The 22,500-nt window shown below is 36.5% G+C and overlaps 1 protein-coding gene across 3 annotated transcripts in view; it reads left to right on the top strand.

Moving 5' to 3' along the window:
• Positions 1 to 22,500, top strand: part of sptbn1 (spectrin, beta, non-erythrocytic 1) — a 192,292-nt gene that overhangs the window by 154,890 nt on the left and 14,902 nt on the right. For all 3 annotated transcript variants that reach the window (XM_056467682.1, XM_056467683.1, XM_056467684.1), the window contains 13 exons: positions 341 to 543; positions 3,434 to 3,524; positions 4,350 to 4,496; positions 6,998 to 7,261; positions 10,464 to 10,688; positions 11,050 to 11,139; positions 12,438 to 12,716; positions 16,178 to 16,308; positions 16,534 to 16,738; positions 19,404 to 19,778; positions 19,973 to 20,217; positions 20,531 to 20,669; positions 20,798 to 20,882. In XM_056467682.1, coding sequence (XP_056323657.1) covers positions 341 to 543; positions 3,434 to 3,524; positions 4,350 to 4,496; positions 6,998 to 7,261; positions 10,464 to 10,688; positions 11,050 to 11,139; positions 12,438 to 12,716; positions 16,178 to 16,308; positions 16,534 to 16,738; positions 19,404 to 19,778; positions 19,973 to 20,217; positions 20,531 to 20,669; positions 20,798 to 20,882 — 2,479 coding nt within the window. The remainder of the gene's footprint in view (positions 1 to 340; positions 544 to 3,433; positions 3,525 to 4,349; positions 4,497 to 6,997; positions 7,262 to 10,463; positions 10,689 to 11,049; positions 11,140 to 12,437; positions 12,717 to 16,177; positions 16,309 to 16,533; positions 16,739 to 19,403; positions 19,779 to 19,972; positions 20,218 to 20,530; positions 20,670 to 20,797; positions 20,883 to 22,500) is intronic.

Here is a 22,500-nt window from a genome sequence, read left to right as displayed (position 1 = left end):
ACCTAGCATCAATCTATATGTCGATATATCCAGCATCCATCCATCTGTCCATATATATTCAGCATCTATCCATCCATCTTTATAAATATATATCTAACATCCATCTATTAAAGCATAAAGCATAGTTGTATAGCAACATTGCATCACTCTACCAAACATCACACCTTCCCTTTGCCTTTCCTCCACCCAAACATCTTAGTTAGTTGATTCCATATTTTTATTGCCATGTCAGCGTCCAAAGCTTCATGACAAAAACAATTTGCCATTATACATAAATAAATAAAAAACTTGAAACTCCTTCAAATGTTTACCATCCTGACAACTGCTTGTGTCACTGCAGGAGTATGTTCTGGCCCACACCGAGATGCCCACCACCCTTGAAGGAGCCGAAGCTGCCATTAAGAAACAGGAGGATTTCATGACCACTATGGACGCCAATGAGGACAAGATCAACGGTGTGGTGGAGGCCGGCAGGAGGCTGGCCAGTGATGGAAACATTAACGCTGACCGCATTCAAGAAAGAGCAGCTTCTATTGATGACCGGTAACAAGACACCACTGTTGGGTGCAATTACTTACCAACTAACTAGTTACTGTAATTAAATTACTTTTCCATTAAAGTTTTTAGGTAATTTAATTAGTTTTAATGTACTTGTCTTAAATCCTGTTTAGAAATTCAACAGTTCTATATAAATCAATTTAGAGAAGTATTATATAATTTGCTAAATAATCCTATTCTTCAACTCAAGGCAAGGTAAGTTTATTTATATAGCACATTTCATACATAGTGGCAATTCAAAGTGCTTTACATAAACATGAATAAAAGGGAAAAGTATAACTAAAATAGAAACAAATAATATAAAAACAGATTAAAACAGTGTAAAGATAGTTTTTGCATATTCCAAAACATGGGTGTATCATATTTTCTCACTTTACTCTGGGACTTCCCCATTTTGGTGATCACCCCCCCTCTGTGGACTTTTTCGGTACCTATTAATTTGTTGGAAGTCTCCAACAGATTCAATTTTTCACCTAAAATCCAAAAGTTAAGCTTTACAGCTCTAATTACGTGCCCCCCAATTTCAACTTCCTTTTGGAAGTAAAATGCACGGCCCCTCCCGAGAGTAGATCGCTTAACTAGCCAAACGTAATAAAGAGTCTTGATCTCAGCCTATCTGTGGCGAGTCACGTCTCGGATCTCACTTATTGTAATCACGCTGCTATCCCACAGAGACAAATCTACCAGTATGGTGATGACCCAAGGTAAACATTTTTTACTGCCCAATCAGATACAGTTTTTCTGTATTCCAAAACACGGGTGTATCATATTTTCTCACTTTACTCTGGGACTTCCCTATTCTGGTGATCAACCCCCCTCTGTGGAGTTTATCGGTACCTATTAATCTATTGGACGTCTCCAACAGATTAGATTTTTCACCTAAAATCCAAAAGTTAAGCTTTACAGCTCTTATTTTGTGCCCCCCCATTTCAATTTCCTTCTGAAAGTAAATCGCACGGCCCCTGATTTTAACCCCCTCCCGGGAGTAAATCGCTTTAGCTAGCCAAACGTAAAAAAGGGTCTTGATCTCAGCCAGACGCCAGGGACTTTAAACCCTTAAAAGCCACAGTTATCTGTGGCGAGTCATCATCTCTGATCTCACTTATATTAATTACACTGCTATCCCACAGAGACAGATCTACCGGTATGGTGATGACCCAAGGTAAAAATTTTTAACTGCCCAATCAGATACAGTTTTTCTGTATTCCAAAACACCGGTGTATCATATTTTCTCACTTTACTCTGGGACTTCCCCATTCTGGTGATCACCCCCCTCTGTGGACTTTTTCGGTACCTATTTATTTATTGGACGTCTCCAACAGATTTGATTTTTCACCTAAAATCCAAAAGTTAAGCTTTACAGCTCTAATTACATGCCCCCCAATTTCAACTACCTTCTGGAAGTAAAATGCACAGCCCCTCCCGAGAGTAGATCGCTTAACTAGCCAAACGTAAAAAAAGGGTCTTGATCTCAGTCAGACTCCAGGGGCTTTAACCCCCCGCAACAGTTATCTGTGGCAAGTCACGTCTCGGATCTCACTGATTGTAATTACGCTGCTATCCCACAGAGACAGATCTACCAGTATGGTGATGACCCAAGGTAAAATGTTTAACTGCCCAATCAGATACAGTTTTTCTGTATTCCAAAACACGGGTGTATCATATTTTCTCACTTTACTCTGGGACTTCCCCATTCTGGTGATCACTCCCCCCTCTGTGGAGTTTTTCTGTACCTATTAATCTATTGGACGTCTCCAACAGATTCGATTTTTCACCTAAAATCCAAAAGTTAAGCTTTACAGCTCTAATTACATGCCCCCCAATTTCAACTTCCTTCAGGAAGTAAATCGCACGGCTCCTGATTTTAACCCCCTCCCGGGAGTAATTCGCTTTAGCTAGCCAAACGTAATAAAAGGTCTTGATCTCAGCCAGACGCCAAGGACTTTAAAACCCTTAAAAGCAACAGTTATCTGTGGCGAGTCATGTCTCGGATCTCACTTATATTAATTACACTGCTATCCCACAGAGACAGATCTACCAGTATGGTGATTTGGCCCAAGTTAAAATGTTTAACTGCCCAATCAGATACATAAACGGTAATAAGAGAGACAAGTATAAAAAAAATAATATAAAAACAGATTAAAATGTGTTGAAGCGGATTATAAAATAATTAAAAAGAAAAGAAAGGTATACTAGTGCGATCTGTCCGACATACCACAGTGCTCATTCAGTAAAGGCACAGCTAAGTGCCTTTCAGTCTGGATTTGAATGTACCTAATGTTGGAGCACATCTGATCATTTCTGGAAGCTGATTCCAGAACAGCTATAATTAATCACTAGCTTAGTTCATGACAGGTATAAATACAGAAGGTATAAAAAAAGGTGTAAATACAGAGAAGCAGAGTAATTGTAAATATACATATTTTGTTATTTGGCTTAATTATAATAATTGCAAATTAACTTAATTTTTTTCAACTAAAAAAGGTTTTATTTGTCTGACAACTGCATGTTTAATAAACAATGAAGTTTTAATTTATGCCAATATAAATGTATGAAACATAGTGTTATTGCTTTGAAAGTTTTGTGTTTTGATCTTCATTTTTTTAGACAAAACTAAAAGGTCCTGGTTGACTATATATATTAGATTTATGTAGATTAGTATTTAGTCAAGTAATTAAATTAATTATTCAGTAACTGGGTTACTTTACAGACAAAGCAATTAGAAAAGTAATTTAACTACAGTTATATTGATCCAGTTTGACGCAATTAATGGCTTGTTTTGAAGTAACTTTGAAGTAACTGCAAGACACATGGTGTAAAACGTGTTAAAGTGACCAGGAATGATAGATCCTAACAGCCAGCCTTTAACCTGCAGGCATAAGAAGAATCGTGAGGCTGCAGTGGAGCTGCTCATGAGACTAAAGGACAACAGAGACCTGCAGAAGTTCCTGCAGGACTGCCAGGAGGTGAGATGATCATTAAATATAATTCAGTGTTATTTAATGTTAATATTAGGTTTTTTATTACAGGAGATAAAACAATATATTCACAACAGTAAAATATTGTTCAAAAAATAAAAACCATGTAATAATTTAAAATAAATAAATCAAATAATAATAAAAATTGTCACATTTAAATGTAACATTCACCATTTTATTTATTTATCTATTTATCTATTTATTTATTTATTTATTTATCTATTTATTTATTTATTTATTTATTTATTTATTTATTTTAAGTTTATTTTTCTTTTAGTTTTAATTTAATTGTAATTTGATTGTAATTTAATTTGTAACTATGTGAACCTATATTGAATATGGCAGATAATAATATATATTCAAAATAATGAAATAATAATTAAAAATAAATAATTATGAAATGAAAAAAATATCAATTTTAAATGTAGCAGTCACTTTTTTAATGTAATTTTCATTTTATTAAATGCATTTTTATTTAATTTAATTATTTTTTATTTAATTACATTTTAATTTCATTTATTTAAACTGTACATTTCATTTAAATTATTATTTTTATTTAATTTTTTATTTTATAATACATTTAAGGCGACATTTAATAGATGATGCTAACCATGTTTAGGTTAGCCTGTCTGTCTGTGTTTTGCATTGGATGTGTTTTAATTGTGTGTGGGTGTCGCATAATTGTTAGCTCAAAAGAGATCCTTTCAGTTGTCTTCTCAGAAGTGTTATAAACCCAGTGTTGTGCATGTATGTGCTGAAATATAAAGCAAAATAAATCTACATTAATTTTCTTGTTTTGCATGCTCTGTGTAGCTGTCGCTGTGGATCAATGAGAAGATGTTGACGGCACAGGACATGTCCTACGATGAAGCTCGAAACCTACACAGCAAATGGCTCAAACACCAAGCATTCATGGCTGAACTGCAGTCAAACAAAGAATGGCTGGACAAAATCGAGAAGGTTGCTTACCAATGCATTTCATTTCATACTGCTTACATTATGATCTATATAAATGTTTGGGTGAATTTATTGCACAAAATAAATCCATCTAAATGTCGCTTTCTACTTAAACACGGTCAAAATTTGGGCTCAGCAGGATTTTTAAATGTTTTTAAATAAGCTTCTCCTGCTCACCAAGGCTGCATATATTTAATCAAAAATACAGTACACATTGTTAAATTGTGAAATGTTATTGCACTATAAAATAACTGTTCAAAAGTAGTTTATAATTTAATATAATAATTTATTCCAGTGATTTTAATGATGAATTTTCAGCTTCATTACTCCAGTCTTCAGAGTCACATGATCCTTAACATTGAATATTATTATTATTATTATTATTATTTATTTTATTAATGGTAATAGTAATGAAAGCAATAATGACTGGAGTAATAATTTACTACATAAAACTACATACAAGAAGTAAAAAATAAATATTTAATAAATAAGTATTTAACAATTTAAAACAATTTTTTTTTTACATTTAGTGCCGCGTTGATGAACAGAAAAAGTTTTATATAAATAATTTAATTAAATTAAGCATAAAAAAAAATAAACTGGCCCCAAGTGAATATGACCGGTAGTGAATATCCAGCTTTTTTCTGATATAATCAAAATTAATTAATGAGGTGTGATGCCAGTGCATTTAAGTGCATTCAGTTTTTGTTCTTCAGTATTTATTTATGTGCAAAGTACTGCGTGGTTTGGCATTACGTCAATAAAATATGTTTTGTAAGACTAATGTTGGAGCCATATATTGTATAATGCCATTTGGCCACTAGATGTCAGTATGATGCTATATAACTGTGGCTTCACTGCATTGAGAAAGTGGTTGTTAAAGAATCAAGCGGCAACCTCCCGCTCTCCCTCGGGAAGCCAATACGGAAGTAACTAAAACTGCAATTCATCGACTCGCCTTAGGGGGCTGGCTCAAGGAAGTGCAGGTCATTTCTGACTGCAATGGGAAATTGGCCATTTTTACAGCTGATATAAACATGATTAGCCATGATTAACCTTCATGACAACTGTGAGGGGGGTGAATTTATTTTATAACTCATTTTATAATAAATTTTTTTGTAATACATTGAGCCACTAAACATTGCTCTTATGACGTTTTTCAACAGGAGGAAAACGCGAAATACGTCCAAACACTTAACACTGTATGACAACGCTTCAGATGACTGTTCTAGAGCCTACAGCTATTCAATCTGTCAGATTCTGGAGTGTATTACAGCTCTAAAGAACATTATAAATGATAAATGATCTTAAATAAAACAAATCCATTTATAGAGATGGTATATAAGTATATAATTTCACTCACCAGGGAAACGGAGGCCACGTGAATGGTTTGTGAGCACAATTAAGTGCACACAGCATCCCATATCATCTGATAATTGTAGGAAATAATCCCAAAAGGCAATTGACTGTGTAAAGAAACATTAACCAACACAAAAATGCGATGTATATGCCGAGTTTATCAGCTAATTAGCTGTAATCAGCTGAGGTGACGAGACAGAGAGCAGCAAGACCTAGCTGTCACTCAAGTGGCCACGCCCTTAATTATGCAGACTTAATATAACTTAATAAAATGAAACGGATGAGTTATAAAAAAATTCACCCCCCATACAGTTGTCATGAAGGTTAATCATGGCTATCTGCACCAAAGCCATCTTTTGTAGCAGGCTGTAATCATGTTTTTATCAGCTGTAAAAATGGCCAATTTCCCATTGCTGTCAGAAATGACCTGGACTTCCTGGAGCCAGCCCCCCAAGGCGAGTCGATGAATTGCAGTTTTAGTTACTTCCATATCTTACCGAGGGAGAGCGGGAGGTTGCCGCTTGGTTTAAACACAGTTGTGTGGCAGCAATGTGTATATAATCAGCTCCTAATGGTAAAAATGTATTAATTCTGTTTGTTATAATCAGACTTGATATAAACAGTCTGCAGAAACACTTTGATTGACATTCTCCCTTTGTACGTGTCATCAGAGGGGGAAAGCCCCGCCCACTAGTGACCATCTCTCCCTCATTAGCATAAACAATCCTAAGTGAGAAACAGCCATATGTCATTAGAGTTTTGAGACAGGAATCTCTATAGACAGGCATACTCACACTGTTTTAAATCTGCTACTATGCTGATGCATAGGCAATTGTAGCTCCACCCCTTTCAAAAAAATACACAATCTCATTTGAATTTAAAGCGACAGTCACCAAAACGCCACAGTCAGGATTAAAGCTTGAAAGGGTCAGTTTCAGAGAGTTATAAAACAGTATGTGTGTGGTATTTGGAGCTGAAACTTCACACACACACTCTAGAGACATCAGAGACGCATTTGACATCTTGTAAAAGGTGGCATAAAAGGTCCCCTTTAAGGAAACTTACTGTTAACAGGTTACAGATTTTTTTCTGTAGCATTTTACAGATGAAATTACAGCCATTTTTTCCCTTAATTTTGTGTGCAGGAAGGGAAGCAGCTGGTCTCGGAGAAGCCGGAGACAGAAGCAGTGGTGAAGGAGAAGCTGGCGGCGCTGCAGAAGATGTGGACTGAACTGGAAACCACCACTCAGACTAAAGCCCAGTGTCTGTTTGACGCTAATAAAGCCGAGCTGTTCACGCAGAGCTGCGCCGACCTGGACAAGTGGCTCGTGGGTCTCGAGGGTCAGATCCAGTCTGATGATTACGGCAAAGATCTGACCAGCGTCAACATCCTGCTCAAAAAACAACAGGTATGAGTCGCTTTGTCTTAGGATGCTTTCACGCCTGTAGATCGATTGTTTAATTCTGTAATAGGGATTAAAATGGTTACAATGTTGGTGCTGCTTGTTCATGGTGCGGTTAGTTTTCACACAGCAAAGTTTCTAAATGGACCAACACACCTAAAACAAGTCAAGTCCGAGTAAACTCTCCTCACATTGGTCAGAGTTTGCTTTGTTTTCCGGGATTCCACTCAGCTGTCATACATCATTATTTTCATTTATGATGATGAGAAATGAGACATAATAACCGTACGTTCACACCGAAAGCTGCGAGAGCATCAAAGTAGCCAGAAGTTATTCATTTTCAATGAGAGCCGGTGGCGAGGAGAGTTGAAATCAAGTTAACTTTATGGTAATGAGCTATGACACGGTTCGGCTGCAAGCAATCAGAATGAAGAAGTCCACCGCTTGAGAGGAGTCAAGAGAACACAGACCTGTGAACTTTGGTTCCGACCACAGTTGTTCCCAAGGGTTTGATTAGTGCGGTCGCCGGATTTTCAATTATTTACAATGTTTTCTTACAGGAACATGCATTAAATAAGTTACTGATGTGCTTTAATGTTGTATATATTTATCTTTAAAAAGCGGGGATCTTATGCGACAGTACAAAACAGTATTGCTGCTCCAGGATATTTCAGACATATGGACACATTGGATAATTAAGTGGAATAAAGCCACACCACATGCAACGTGATCTTCCATTGTTAAATGAATTTGATAAGAAGTACGCAACATTTTCATGCTTGAAAGCGTGTTTTATGCAGGAATGTAACTGATATGCTGAAACGGCTCCTTTAAATACGAGATCAATGTAGTGAATTTTGACACTCTCACCGCCGGAGCTGAAGGCAGACAGCGTTGTCGCCAAGGCTCGCCGCTTTCGGTGTGAACGCACAGTAAGCAAAAAGGTGCGCTTTAATTTTGAATGGTGACACCATCATCATCAAGTAGAAATCAGAGGTAAGAATTTCTCATAGATAGCCTCATTTCAATTGTCAAGGGTTGTAAAATATATATCGATTCTATATCAGAAGTTGACTTAAACAAAAAGTTTTTACAAATATATATTTTGTAATAGTTCTGTTAGCTGCTGCATGGAGGGCGCCATAGCGACCAGCGTCTTCCAGCAGTGTTTAGAACTTCCGCTTACAGCCTTTACAACTGGTAATTTGCGCTCCGAAAATGGGTTTCAATAGCGTTTTGAGTGGATTACGGAGTGATTTGTGACACACAACTTTGAAAGGTTTGTGTTAAAGCTTTTATTATCTGTCAGATCGGTGGTTCAAGCGCGAGAGAAAAACAGTATTGTAAGCCATGCTTCTTTTCGTTCTGCTTAATCACATGCCCCCCAAAAAAGATATTTAAAATAAACAAAACAATATGATGTCTTTTTACTGCTTTCTTTAATAACTACATTACACAATACTTGTATTTTTAATTTCAGTACTGTAGTAAATTTTTAAATAAACTACTTGCAATACTTAAGTACAAAAAATGTTGAATACTTTAGTACTTCCACTTAAGTATGGTGCTTAAAGAGCACTTCAACTTCTACTCAAGTCACTTTTTGATAGAGTACTTGTACTTTTACTTAAGTCTGGGTCTCTAGTACTTTATACATCTCTGGTTATAGCCATATATATATATATATATATATATATATATATATATATATATATATATATATATATATATATATATATATATATATTGGCTATTACATAACCATAATACACTGTAGAGTTGTGAACCTACACTGGCCTCACAGTTCGGTTCAGTTACTATTATCATGCCATTGATTCGGTACAATATGATATCTCGGTGCATTGACGATGCTTTCCATATCCAATTTTAGATTTTACTTCACAGACCAAGAATTCTTGTATTAAAATGTATCATTTACAAATATATTTTCAGTGTTTTTGTAATACAATGTTGTCCTTTAATCCAAGCAGTCCGATATATGAACTGTACCTTTAATTTGACCTGGTCAAAGAAAACACTCCTTCTGAATGAATCAAACAAAACTCAAGTACATGCACAGAACAACATGAGCATTTAGAGCAAATAACCAAAGTAAATATTATCCTGCTTGCTTTTTAAGCTTTGTGGAGCGCCTGTGATTGGTCACGGCGCTCAACAGACAAAAGGCTGCGATTGGCTGTAAGGCTCACTGTTCACCGATGAGTGATGCTGATAAACGGCAGCAGCGATCACAGCTCATTCTTGAGAGACGTGGTGGAGAAAACTTACTCTGCAGACACGCTCGTGTCTGATCCACAAGTATCGCTGTAACAGCAGAGAGGAGAGGAAATGTGTGGTCGCGTTTTTAAGTAGTTGGAGTGTTTTAATTACTCGTGCTCGCCTCCCTCGCCATAGTAAACTACCGCATTATAGCGTATACGAGATAAATGACGTCAGTAAGTAATAACCATATAGCATGTATTACTGAACCGATACCGAATTGTCCGTGTCTGCATCATGGTGCACCGAAGAAACAATTAGTTTTGACACCCCTAATACACTGATATAAACCGGTTTGTTAGTTCATTGGATCATATTGCTTTCTCACTACAACTGAAACGCTCTAGAGTTCATTTTAACTGAGACCTTATTCAGGTGATCTCAGATCGATTGTTTTGGTGCAGATCACAGAGTGATTGCGGTGTTCATATTTGCCCAAACCAACCGAGCTAATGTGGCAGGTTCCAAAACAAACATCTAGGTGTGAAAGCATCTGTAGTTTGTATTCAGGTTTGCCACGCTTCTTGAAAGTGCTTGAATTTCAGACATGTGAATTCAAGGCCTGGAAAGTACTTAAAAACAAATGTAGGTTCTTGAAAGTGCTTTAATTTAAGGTTTATGGTGTTATGTCAACAGTTTGACTGTTCTGCTTTCAGAAACTGAACGAAAAACTGAGCAATTCTTAATTTAAATATGATCTGTATGGAAATATTTTACAAGGAATTGCTAAAATGAACCAAATTATTACATTTAAACAGTCAATTAACAATTAAACAGTAAATGTAAAACAGTAAAAGCTTCATGTTTCAACTTCTGACAAACTTTTTCCTAGTTTTGCATCTCAAAAGAACTTTTAGAAAGTAAAACATTTTTTTTAGGTGTATTTATATTGTGAAGGATGAGTCTAACTCGGTTTTTCTGTCTCCAGATGTTGGAGAATCAGGTGGAGGTGCGTCAGAGGGAGGTGGAGGAGCTGCAGTCTCAGGCTCATGTGCTCCGGCAGGAGGGAAAAGACACGGATGAAGTCGACGGACGCAGGAAAGTGGTGGAGCAGAAGTTCCAGGAGCTGCTGGACCCGCTGCTGAAGAGGAAAAACTTCCTCATGGCCTCTCGTGAGATCCACCAGTTTAACCGTGACGTGGAGGACGAGATCGTGAGTTCGGCTTTAAAATACGTGTTTGTTTATGTGATTTATTATAGTTTAGCATTTTTAAATGAGTTTTTATTTCAGTAATATTCTTGATTTGTTGTTCAGTGGAGTTTAGTTTTAGTTTGTTTTATTAGTGGTTTTGTTAGTTTTAGTTTAGTTTTTATTTTCTCAACACAATCTGTTTATTTTTTATATATTTAGGGGCTAAAAAATTATATTTTGGGTTTAATTGTTGTCTATAAAACTCTACAGGCACTTCTATTTCCGTTAATGAAAATGTCTTGACCAATAGTTTTGGTCTTAGTTTTTGTTTACTAAAATAATCTTGGTCTCCAGCACACTTTTAACTGTAGTTTCTCTGCAGCTCTGGGTTGAAGAGAGGATGCCTCTTGCTACGTCAACAGATCATGGCAACAATTTACAGACTGTTCAGCTATTAATCAAGAAAAACCAGGTAATGTTTTTGGGCCTCCTCTAAACCTCTTCCTCTCATTTATATAGCTATTCAGTTCAGAATACTTCAGTAACTCAATAACATACTCAATATGTTCTCCATCACTCTGAAATTAAAGTTGGTAAACATCTGATATAGTGCACTATATAGTTGGTAAGGAGTTGTTTTAAACACAGCTTATGATTGGTGCAAGAAATCCCCATTAACATATTTAAATTTAAACTCCTCCTCACTTATAAACACAGTGATACAAACAGTAACAATGGCGATGCGCTCTGAAAATGAAGATGGCAAACACCTGATATAGTGCACTATATAGTGGGTAAGGTGTGGTTTTAAACAGCTTATGATTGGTCGAAAAAAAATCTCCATTAACATATTTAAATTTCAGCTCCTCACTACTTATAAATACAGTGATACTAACAGTAACAGTGGTGATTCATGTAATGATTCAGTTCAGGATGATTCTTTTGATTCGGGAGTCAGTAACTCAATAACACACTCCATATGTTCTCCATCACTCTGAAAGTGAAGTTTGTAAACACCTCATATAGTGCACTATATAGTGGGTAAGGAGGGGATTTGAACACAGCTTATGATTGGTCAAAAAATCTCCATTAACTTATTTAAATTTCAGCTCCTCACTACTTATATACACAGTGATACTAACAGTAACAGTGGTGATTCAGTAATGATTCAGTTCAGGTATGATTCTTTGATTCGGGAGTCAGTAACTCAATAACTTACTCTATATGTTCTTCATCACTCTGAAAGTGAAGTTGGTAACATCTGATTATAGTGCACTATATAGTTGGTAAGAGTTTTGTTTGAACACAGCTTCTGATTGTTGAGAAAATTCACATTAACATTTTAATTTCAGCTCCTCAATCACTTATAAATACAGTAATACAAACAGTAGCAATGGCGATGCTCTCTGAAATGAAGATGGCAGTCACCTGATATAGTGCACTATATAGTGGTAAGGAGTGGTTTTAAACACGCTTATGATTGGTCGAGAAAAAATCTCCATTAACATATTTTAAATTTCAAGCTCCTCCTACTTATAATACAGTGATATACTAACAGTATAGTGCACTATATAGTGGGTAAGGAAGGGATTTGAAACACAGCTTATGATTGGTCAAAAAAAATCCCCATTAACATATTTAAATTTCAGCTCCTCACTACTTATAAATACAGTGAAACAAACAGTAACAGTGGTGATTCATGTAATGATTCAGTTCAGGATGATTCTTTCGATTTGGGAATCAGTAACTCAAGGGTTTCTCCATCCACAGACACTGCAGAAGGAGATCCAGGGCCATCAGCCACGCTGCGATGATATATTCGAGCGCAGCCAGAGCATCCTGAAGGCCGACAGCCCCAATGTGGAGGCGATCCGGGCCCGTCTGTCAGACCTGCAGGGCCTCTGGAGCCTCATCATGCAGGAGACGGAGAAACGCCACAGCAGACTGGAGGAAGCCCATAAAGCACAGCAGTATTACTTTGATGCCGCTGAAGCCGAAGCCTGGATGAGTGAACAGGAGCTTTACATGATGTCTGAAGAGAAGGCCAAGGTGTGTGTTTTCAGGAGCGAAATTGGTGGCTATGTTAATATTAGCTAGGCCGGTCACGATATCTATATTTGTTATTCAATATGCTGCACCAAAGTATACTGCGATAAACAATATTATTGTCATTTTAAGACCATTTTATGTCACTCATTATGTAATGCCAGAATGACAATATAATATCATCACAATGCAAGTGCACTCTTCCAAACAACACATCAGATTTTATTCTTAAGAATATTTCACTTAATTATAATCATTTAAACAATTTAATAACCAGGCATTGGAATCAGAATGTGAAAATGCATATCCTAAATAAACAATAATAAATGTTAACAAAAAGGTGCAAGGTAAAGAGTAGCACACAGGGCTGGATTAACATAAGGGCTAGGTGGGGCTGAAGCATACCTGTCAACATTGGGATGTAAAAATAAAGGGATATGCCCACCATAATAAGGGATTCCCCCCGACATCCCCCCCACCGCTCGCCTTTAAAAAATCCCCAAATTACTTAATATGTTCATTTGGAGCTCTTTTATTGTAAATGTATTGTTAAACGGTCAGTTAAATGTTTTATTATTATTATTTACAAAAGAAAAATTAAATAGTATACATTAGCAGCAAATACATTAGCAAACAGTTCAGCTTATTGAAATTAAAAGCTATAATGAAATAGAATCAAGCTATTAAATCTCATTAGCCGTTTCTTCACTGTATAACTTACACATTCTGATTAAAGAGCAATGAATAAATCTCTCATTTATTTAGATTTTTGTCTTTTAATTACATTAAATAACAGGTGTCACTTCAAAAATGCACAGATCTAACGTTATAATGAATGATTTCGATTGTTTTCCTAATTGTTATGCTCATTTAGGATAAAATTAGTTGAGTTTGGGAAAAAAAACCCTCCACCAAGATCGACATCTTTAGATATTATCATTAATTATGTGTATATGTCTGTTCAAACACTTTCGCTCCGCTTCAAATCGCGTGTCCAGAATCCATTTGAGAAACAGCGTCTATTTATCACTGTGGAGCGCGTCAGCTGACAGTCACGCACCGCTATATGACTGTTTTGAGGATTGCAGATGAAGGGGAGACGGCACCTGTAAAGAAAAGGAAAGGGAATCCTGCCGTTTTTATATTTATTTCAAATTGTTTTCATGCATAAACAAAGCGAATTCACAGAACAGACTCACATTTAAGAGCAAGCGGCGGCCCCTGGTGGTTCGGCGGTATTTGTTGCGTATAAGGAGGCTTGGCTCTTTAATGTTTATTTGCCACCCTTCAGAGAAAGACTGAAAATACGGGAAAATACTTTTACGGGATGATAGCGGGATATAACTGTAAAATACGGGAGAACTATGACGCATGGAAACGCCTCCTTGCATTACGCATTCTCTCATCAATAATGTCAGTATTCCTTTCGATTCGCTGCTGTTCAAAAACAGTGACGCCGGTGCTAAACTCAGGCTCGGAGTGGCAGTAGCCAAAACAGAATATTGAATAGCCCTGTTTTAGTCACCCATAAGAGTGATCAGATTTTCCCAGGATCATGCTGAATAGACTCATAACTGAAGCGCAGTCTCAGCCTTGCGGCTGTTACAGCTGGACTCAAAAAACGGCGCGCGCCCGCAAAGTACATCACACAATATAACCGACACAGTGTCCGAAGTCGCAAACAAATCAAATAGCCTACACAAGCAGTTATCAAAATGTCCATCTTTGTGGAGTATGGATCTGAAGTAAATACACTAGGGTATGCTTTACAGTAAGTCTAACTGAACTAGTTAGAAAGCAAACTTTTTTTATGAATGTTTCTTTGCCTCTTTTATGAAAACGACATAAATAATATAGAGCAATGAAATATTGGCGCTGGTTTTCATTAGACAATATGTCAGATGCAATAAATAAATAAACAAAATAAGGATGCTAGCCTTCTGTAACTCAGAAGACCACAATATTTTTGATATTAGAAGCATGGATATTAAAGATATCATTAGGGATTTATGATCAGCTTAAGTTCTAAAGAAACTGTTAATGGTGAACTACTATTTAAAGTATTTATTATAAAGCACTAATTTAGGAAGTATAGCAAATGTTTTTTGTTTTGCTGATTTTTGCAGCCTGTCTGAACTTTAAAGTTCATATTATGTCATTACTTAATTTTGTAAACTTGCAGGCCTAGTTTAATAAAATAGAAAAAAATATATAATAATAAAATATAAATCAAATGGTGGAAAATGAGAAAATAATATTAATTACTAAATTATTAATAATAATAACAACAATGTATATATATATATATATATATATATATATATATATATATATATATATATATATATATATATATATATAATTTTTTTTTTAATTAATTTTTGTGAGGTAAAAAATAAAAGGGTGCCCTTGGATTTGCTATAGCCCAGGGCCCAATGTGTTCTTAATCCGGCCCTGATAACAGAGGCTGCGAAGCCTGCGATATCTGCTACCGGATCTATTTTCAGTTGTCAGACACCCACATGAAAATATATTATAGTAATTCATAGTAAATACTGTAGTGTTTTTTAACCATACTGACACTGACACCTCCAGTAGAGACAGAGATGTTGCACAATCAGCTGAAATGTTGCTAGAATTGACATGTATGGGTGATATATGTTGCATCACCAGAAATTATTGAGGTCAGGTCCACAAGTGCATATATTGATTATTGTGACAGGCCTAATGTCAGTCAATAAATGTTATTTATTTATTTATTTATTTATTTATTTATTTATTTATTTATTTATATAATAATAATAATAATAATACATTGTGTTTATAATGCCCCTATTATGCATTATAAATGGTCATATTTTGTCTTTGGGAGTCTCCAACAATAGGCTGATATGCATGCAAGGTCAAAAACACGTCTTATAATATGCATTTTTTTTCCCCTAATCATCCCAATGACCCATATGAGTTGTTCAGCGAATAATTTTAATGTTAACAACTTTGCTGACACTAATCTGCAGTGATTGGTTCCTCTGGGTGCTCAGGTTTCCCCCACAGTCCAAACACATGCGCCATAGGTGAACTGGATGAAATAAATTGGCCGTAGTGTATGAGTGTGTGTATGAATGCGAGAGTGCATGGGTTTTTCCAAGTACTGGGTTGCAGCTGGAAGGGCATCCGCTGTGTAAAACATATGCTGGAACAGTTGGCGGTTCATTCCACTGTGGTTACCTCTGATAAATCAGAGACTAAGATTTTGAATGAATGAATGAACTTTAGACTTTTACATCTGTAGATTTCAATTGCACTATGTATCTTTAAAGTTGTGGAAGTATGAGGATGTCTGTTAGTCAAAACCTTCTTCATTCGCATGCAGTGTCTTGCCTTAACTGCTGAAGTGAGCATTCGAGTTGCTTGAGATCTCACATGCTGCTTTTCTGAAAGATTTTCCGGCTGTTTGTTGTCAGGATGAGCAGAGTTCAGTGGCCATGCTGAAGAAACACCAGATCTTGGAGCAGGCGGTTGAGGATTACGCTGAAACTGTGCACCAACTGTCTAAGACCAGCCGAGGCCTGGTGGCCGCAAACCACCCTGAGAGGTACACAACACCAACACTCACCATCCACCAGCCACATAACTCAACTAGACTTATGTGCAAAACTGTAGTATTGCATAAAACATTTGTGAATAAAGCCTGTGTTATTTAGCAGCTGTTATCTGACAAATAACAAATTGGATTGTTGTGACTGACCAATCAGAATCAAGTATTTCAGACAGTCGTGTAATAATTAAACATAACTCTGACTCTGTGTGTGTGATGTAGTGAGAGGATCGGCATGCGTCAGTCTCAGGTGGATAAACTGTACGCTGGACTGAAGGATCTGTCGGAGGAGCGGAGAGGGAAACTGGAGGAGCGTTTCCGACTCTTCCAGCTGAACCGCGAGGTGGACGATCTGGAGCAGTGGATCGCGGAGCGGGAGGTAGTGGCTGGATCTCACGAGCTCGGACAGGACTACGAACACGTCACTGTGAGTCACAACAAAAATATGCTTTCTTTTTTAAAAAATACTGTCTTTATTGAGTTTAGGACCTTGTAACATGTACTAAATAAATCTATACCAAACGTACAAAACATTTAAAATAAATAATAATTATAATAATAAAACAAATTACAAAACAAAATTAACTGTTGTTCAAAAGGAGGGCTTTCTGTATTTTTCCAATAATGAGCTATTATAAGTTTTGCATGTAATAAATAGAGTGTATTAAACATATTTTCTTATCTGAGCTAGTAAAAGTGCTTGTAACAGGACAAATATTTAGCACACAAAGATTTGGACATTTGGGAATATTCTGTTTTAACATCATGAATAAAACGTTTAGAATTTTCTCCCCAAAATGTTCAACCGAAGAAAACACTTTCATAAACGATGATATCTCTTTATTACATTTTATGCATTGATCTGGAATGTTTGGCTTGACTTTGTAAAGCAGTTCTGGAGTTATGTGTAGTCTCATATTCCATTTATATTGCAGAAGCTTAAAGTTTAAACGCAAAAAGGCTTTTTTTTTACATTCTAAAACCAGGTCAACTCGTTGATGGTGATGCAATGCTCGTTCATTCATTCAACTCATTCATTCAATGCTGCTACACACAGGCTATGCTATAGGCTATTTTTTTCCCACTCGATTATGTTATAAAATATATTTTCCTTTATATAAAGGTGTTTTTTTGTTTTCTGGTGATTTTATGTTTTGTTATACGAAATAAAAAAATAAAATAAAATAATTTATAAATATTGCTTCTCCGTTTTTCACTATAAAAAAAGAAAAATGCCTCGTATTTCAACTTTCGTTTTTGAGTTTTACAACGAAAAACAAAAAAGGGATAATTTTTTGTTTTTCGATATCCGTTTCTAAAATGCAAATCCAATGACCAAAATATACACGCACCCTGGACAAAAGCAAACCTGCAAACTTCTGGCAATTAATATTTTATTTAATTACATTGTTTTGCATGTATAAATCAACCTTTGCCCTAGTGTTGGAATATTTGTTTTAATTACAGATTCCAGTTTAGACAGTAATACCAAAAGTATGATTTCTTTTTCAACATTAATTTCTAGACGTCCTATATATTGCATAAATAGACGGACAAATTTCCACCCACTTTTAATCATTGCATTAGGGATCTTACGTACCATCTTACATTGGAGAATATTCAGTACTCCACCAAAGGTTGAAGAAAAAAATGTTATCTTATTTGGCAGCCGGTGCTTACATATAAAGAGCAGATGGAGGTTCGACTGTTGTTTATTTGTTTATCACTTTTCACAATAGTTGTTCATTGTAGGCATCACTGCTCTAAAATAAGTTCTTTTTGAATGTCTGGGTAAAAAAAGAAAACCTTTTCCCCCACTTGAAACAAATACCTTTTGTTTTAGGAAACATTTATAACAGTTTGGAGCAGTAAACATGCCAGGCTAAATAATTAAATAAAATCACTAGCTTCTGCTTTCTTCATTAGTTTCAAAAACACACATTTCTTTACATTTACATAAAAAAAACCGCATAAAAACTCTGACAAATTCCTTAGGAACAGTATAACAGAAAATTTTAGTTGTTTTAAAACCTTGATTTTTTTTTTTTAAAAAGCAGTAAACTTTGAAACCGGTTAAAGGGCACCTATGGTAAAAAATCTACTTTTCAAGCTGTTTGGACAGACATATGTGCATGTATGGTGGATAGACTGTCGTATTGGGGTGATATAAGCACACCCAGTGCTTTTTTTTTTTTTAATTTAACAACATAAAAAACGGTGGACCAATTGGAGCTGCATTCTCCACATTATCGCTCTAATCGGAATTATTGGTTGTATCTTTAGGTAGGTTTGCAAACATGTGTACTTCTCATTGAGTCTACCTTATACTTCAGCCGTTTGCATTTCTCGCGATCCCAGAAGCTCCCTGTGATCTTAACTAGCATGCGTTTTAGAATTCTAAACATAGGTTTCTATCAGGGTACACTCAAGTCGACGGCTGGGCGCCACGGACCGCTGCAGAAACCTATGTTTAGAATTCAAAAATGCATGGCACGACGATTCGGGACACTTCATGTTTCTGCCGCGCCACAGAGAGTGTCTGGTGTGCCGTGTCGCGGCTTCGAGCGGCGCATCCTGTGCCTCAGTCAAAGTTAATTCAGTCTGCGTGGTTATTAGTTTCTGTGTACAAGCTCGGCACTTGAAACTAGCACACAGTTGGCTGTAAAACTACAAAGACACAAATGATTTTGTACTCTCTACTTGGTCTGTGTCCGAGTCGTACATGTACGACTGAATGCGGATCCTCTCTCTCTTTCTCCGTCTGCCTGTCAGACTCTGTTGCAAACGCAGAGCGGGTGAGCTCATGGCCCCGCCCCCTTGTTACATTGGCGGGAAGCCGAAACTAATTTACATGTGAAGCAACACACCCCTAAATCAGCGAGCTGTGGACACGCCCCCAACATGACACTTTTTAACACATTATAATAAAACAATCTGAATTGTGTTTTAAACTGAACCTAAACTGGCACACTCAGAAGAACCATAATATTAATATTAAATCATAAAAAAAAGGGTAAACTATGTTCCCTTTAAAGTCCCATGTCTAGTTCATTGCATAAATTAATGCATAAATGTGTTTTTCTCTACTGCAGATGTTGCAGGAGCGTTTCCGTGAGTTTGCTCGCGACACTGGAAACATCGGTCAGGAGCGTGTGGATGGAGTGAACCGCATGGCGGACGAACTGATCAACGCCGGTCACACAGACGCCGCGACCGTAGCAGAGTGGAAGGACGGTCTGAACGAGGCCTGGGCGGATCTGCTGGAGCTCATCGACACGCGAACCCAGATCCTCGCCGCATCCTATGAGCTGCACAAATTCTACCACGACGCCAAGGAGATTCTGGGACGCATCCTGGACAAACACAAGAAGCTTCCTGAAGAGCTGGGCCGGGACCAGAACACGGTGGAGACGCTGCAGAGGATGCACACCACGTTTGAGCACGACATTCAGGCTCTGGGGACGCAGGTGTGTGTGTGTTGATGATCAGATGCATAAACACTGATCTTAATAATGCATTATAATGGATATAATTATAATAATATCCTACATTATGAGTTTAACAGAGACTTAAATGAAGTTTTTTATTGTCTAAATGCACTCTTGGAGACTCTCAGCTTAATGAATGCATCAGTTGCTGAATCCCATGATGCTCTGCTCAGGTGCATCAGCTGCAGGAGGATGCGGTGCGTCTGCAGTCGGCGTATGCGGGCGATAAAGCCGACGACATCCAGCGGCGTGAGGGCGAGGTGCTGGAGGCCTGGAGGAGTCTGCTGGAGGCCTGCGAGGGCCGGCGCTCTCGCCTGCTGGACACTGGAGACAAGTTCCGCTTCTTCAGCATGGTGAGAGACCTGATGCTGTGGATGGAGGACGTCATCCGCCTCATTGAGACGCAGGAGAAGCCCAGGTGACTACAGCCTTCTGAAACACCAGCCTGAGCTTTAGTTCACAGTTGTTCAGAGCTGAAAATGCAATGTTCTGAAAGGTCTAATAGATAATCTGATGTGTGTTTTGAGCTGAAACTTTACAGACACATTCTGGAGACACCAAAGACTTGCATTAAATCTTGAAAAAGGGGTAAACTAGGTGCCCTTTAAAATGATCCTTAATGCATCCTAAAAAACTAGTTAAGGAGGAAAACATTTGTGTTGCATGGGATAAATCATTGCATCATTAAATCAATGATGTGCATCAATCTGAATGTGCTCATCTGTCTTCAGGGACGTGTCGTCTGTGGAGCTTCTCATGAACAACCACCAGGGAATCAAGGCTGAGATCGACGCCCGTAATGACAGTTTCACAGCCTGCATTGAGCTGGGCAAATCTCTGCTGGCACGCAAACACTATGCATCAGAGGAGGTGAGCGAGAGATTGACGTCTGCGCTAGAGCTTCTGAAGAAATGGGCTTATTTTAGCCTAGGAAGCATTGAGGAACTTTCTTTAGTAATCTCACGTTAATAATGAATGTCTGTTTTCCTTCCCTTCAGATAAAAGAGAAGTTGCTGCAGTTGACGGACAAGAGGAAAGATATGATTGACAAGTGGGAGGACAGATGGGAGTGGCTGAGACTGAGTGAGTAGGAGCCCAATAATATAATAATCAGTGGTGTAAAGAATACTGAAAAATCATACTTCAGTAAAAGTAGCATTACTTGCCTAAAAATGTAGTGCAGGTAGAGTAAAAATATCTGTTGTGAATATTACTCAAAGTATGAGTAAAAAGTAGCCCTTTCAAAAGTACTCAAGAGTAGTGAGTATTACGCTGTAAAAAGCTGATGCATTTACATGTAATTTTTGGATGTGTGTAAACGTAACATTCTGTAGTGCATTTTGTTATTACTAGGCCCACACGAAATCTGCTCGCACAGATTTTCCGCAGATTTCCGCAGATTTTTACATTAATTAATAACATTAATTCTGTTTATTTACTTGAGTAAATGTTTGTAAATCCATATTTATTCAGTATTTAATTAACTACAGTAATATTATTGACTAATTTGAAAATGTTCATCTGAGTTATGTACAATGCAGTTTGTACAGTAATATTTAGTAACATTAAATAAAAGTTCAAAAGATATAATTTTTTAGGTTTTAGTTATGATACTCCCAAAATAATTCCACAGAAATCCACAGATTTTTACCAAAATTCTCAGCAGAAATGGCAAAAAACGTCTGCAGATTCGGTCTGGCCCTAGTTATTACCCAGCAGGCACACAACGTCATTAATATTAGGTTAGATTTAAGTTGTGATGTCAGGTGACCAAAATTCAATGTCTAGCCATCGTCTAAGGACAATGTTATTTTGATGTCCAATAACAACATCAAATGACAATGATATTTGGTTGATGTTATGCAAGCTGGTAATTCTCTGGATTTTTATTTGTTGTTATATATCTTGTAGCGCTTTGAGTTTAAGAAATGCAAATCATAAATACAATTATTATTATTATTATTATTATTATTACAACCCTGGTTTAGAGTCAAGGCCGCAACATAAAAGAATACCCGACAAATAAAATTCACTTTTAATAACCCCTTTGTATAGGGTCTCTTTATTTGTCTTTTTTTTGTCTTTTCTTTTTTTTATCACAAAGAAAAACGTGAGACCAAATAATCCCAATCCCAGGGCACGTCGCCTGCGTAGTTAGAGACAAACACACACAAACAAACACACCTGCCAATGCAACAATATATATAAAATGAACCATTAGACAGTTTAGACAGCTGTTAAAAGAATACTATACAACCAGTGTAAATTCATATAATATGTTATATTATATACATAATAATAGTATTTATCATATTTATTTATTATTAATAATTGTTAATAATAATAATAAGAATAGTTTTTTAATAATACATAAATATTTTATATTACTTTTAGTATTAGTGCTGAGCAAAGATTAATCACAATTAATCGTATCCAAAATACGATGGATACGTTGGTCAATATTGTTTTGGCATAATATATGTGTGTGTACATTTATTACGTATATTAATACACACATGCATGCATTTATTTGAGGAAAATGTTTATATTTAGATTTGAACAAAATGTGTGTATGATATAAATTATATAAACATATAAATATCTATGTCACAAACCTTGTATAGTTTTATTTCTATGTTTGTGTGTGTCATAATAAATAAACATATTAAATATATATATATATAATATTCAGTACATTCAA

The sequence above is a fragment of the Danio aesculapii genome, chromosome 11 (genome assembly GCF_903798145.1).
Source record: "Danio aesculapii chromosome 11, fDanAes4.1, whole genome shotgun sequence".
Taxonomy (NCBI): domain Eukaryota; kingdom Metazoa; phylum Chordata; class Actinopteri; order Cypriniformes; family Danionidae; genus Danio; species Danio aesculapii.
Note: the sequence above shows the minus strand (reverse complement) of the source record. Positions and strands in the feature narration are given on the sequence as shown.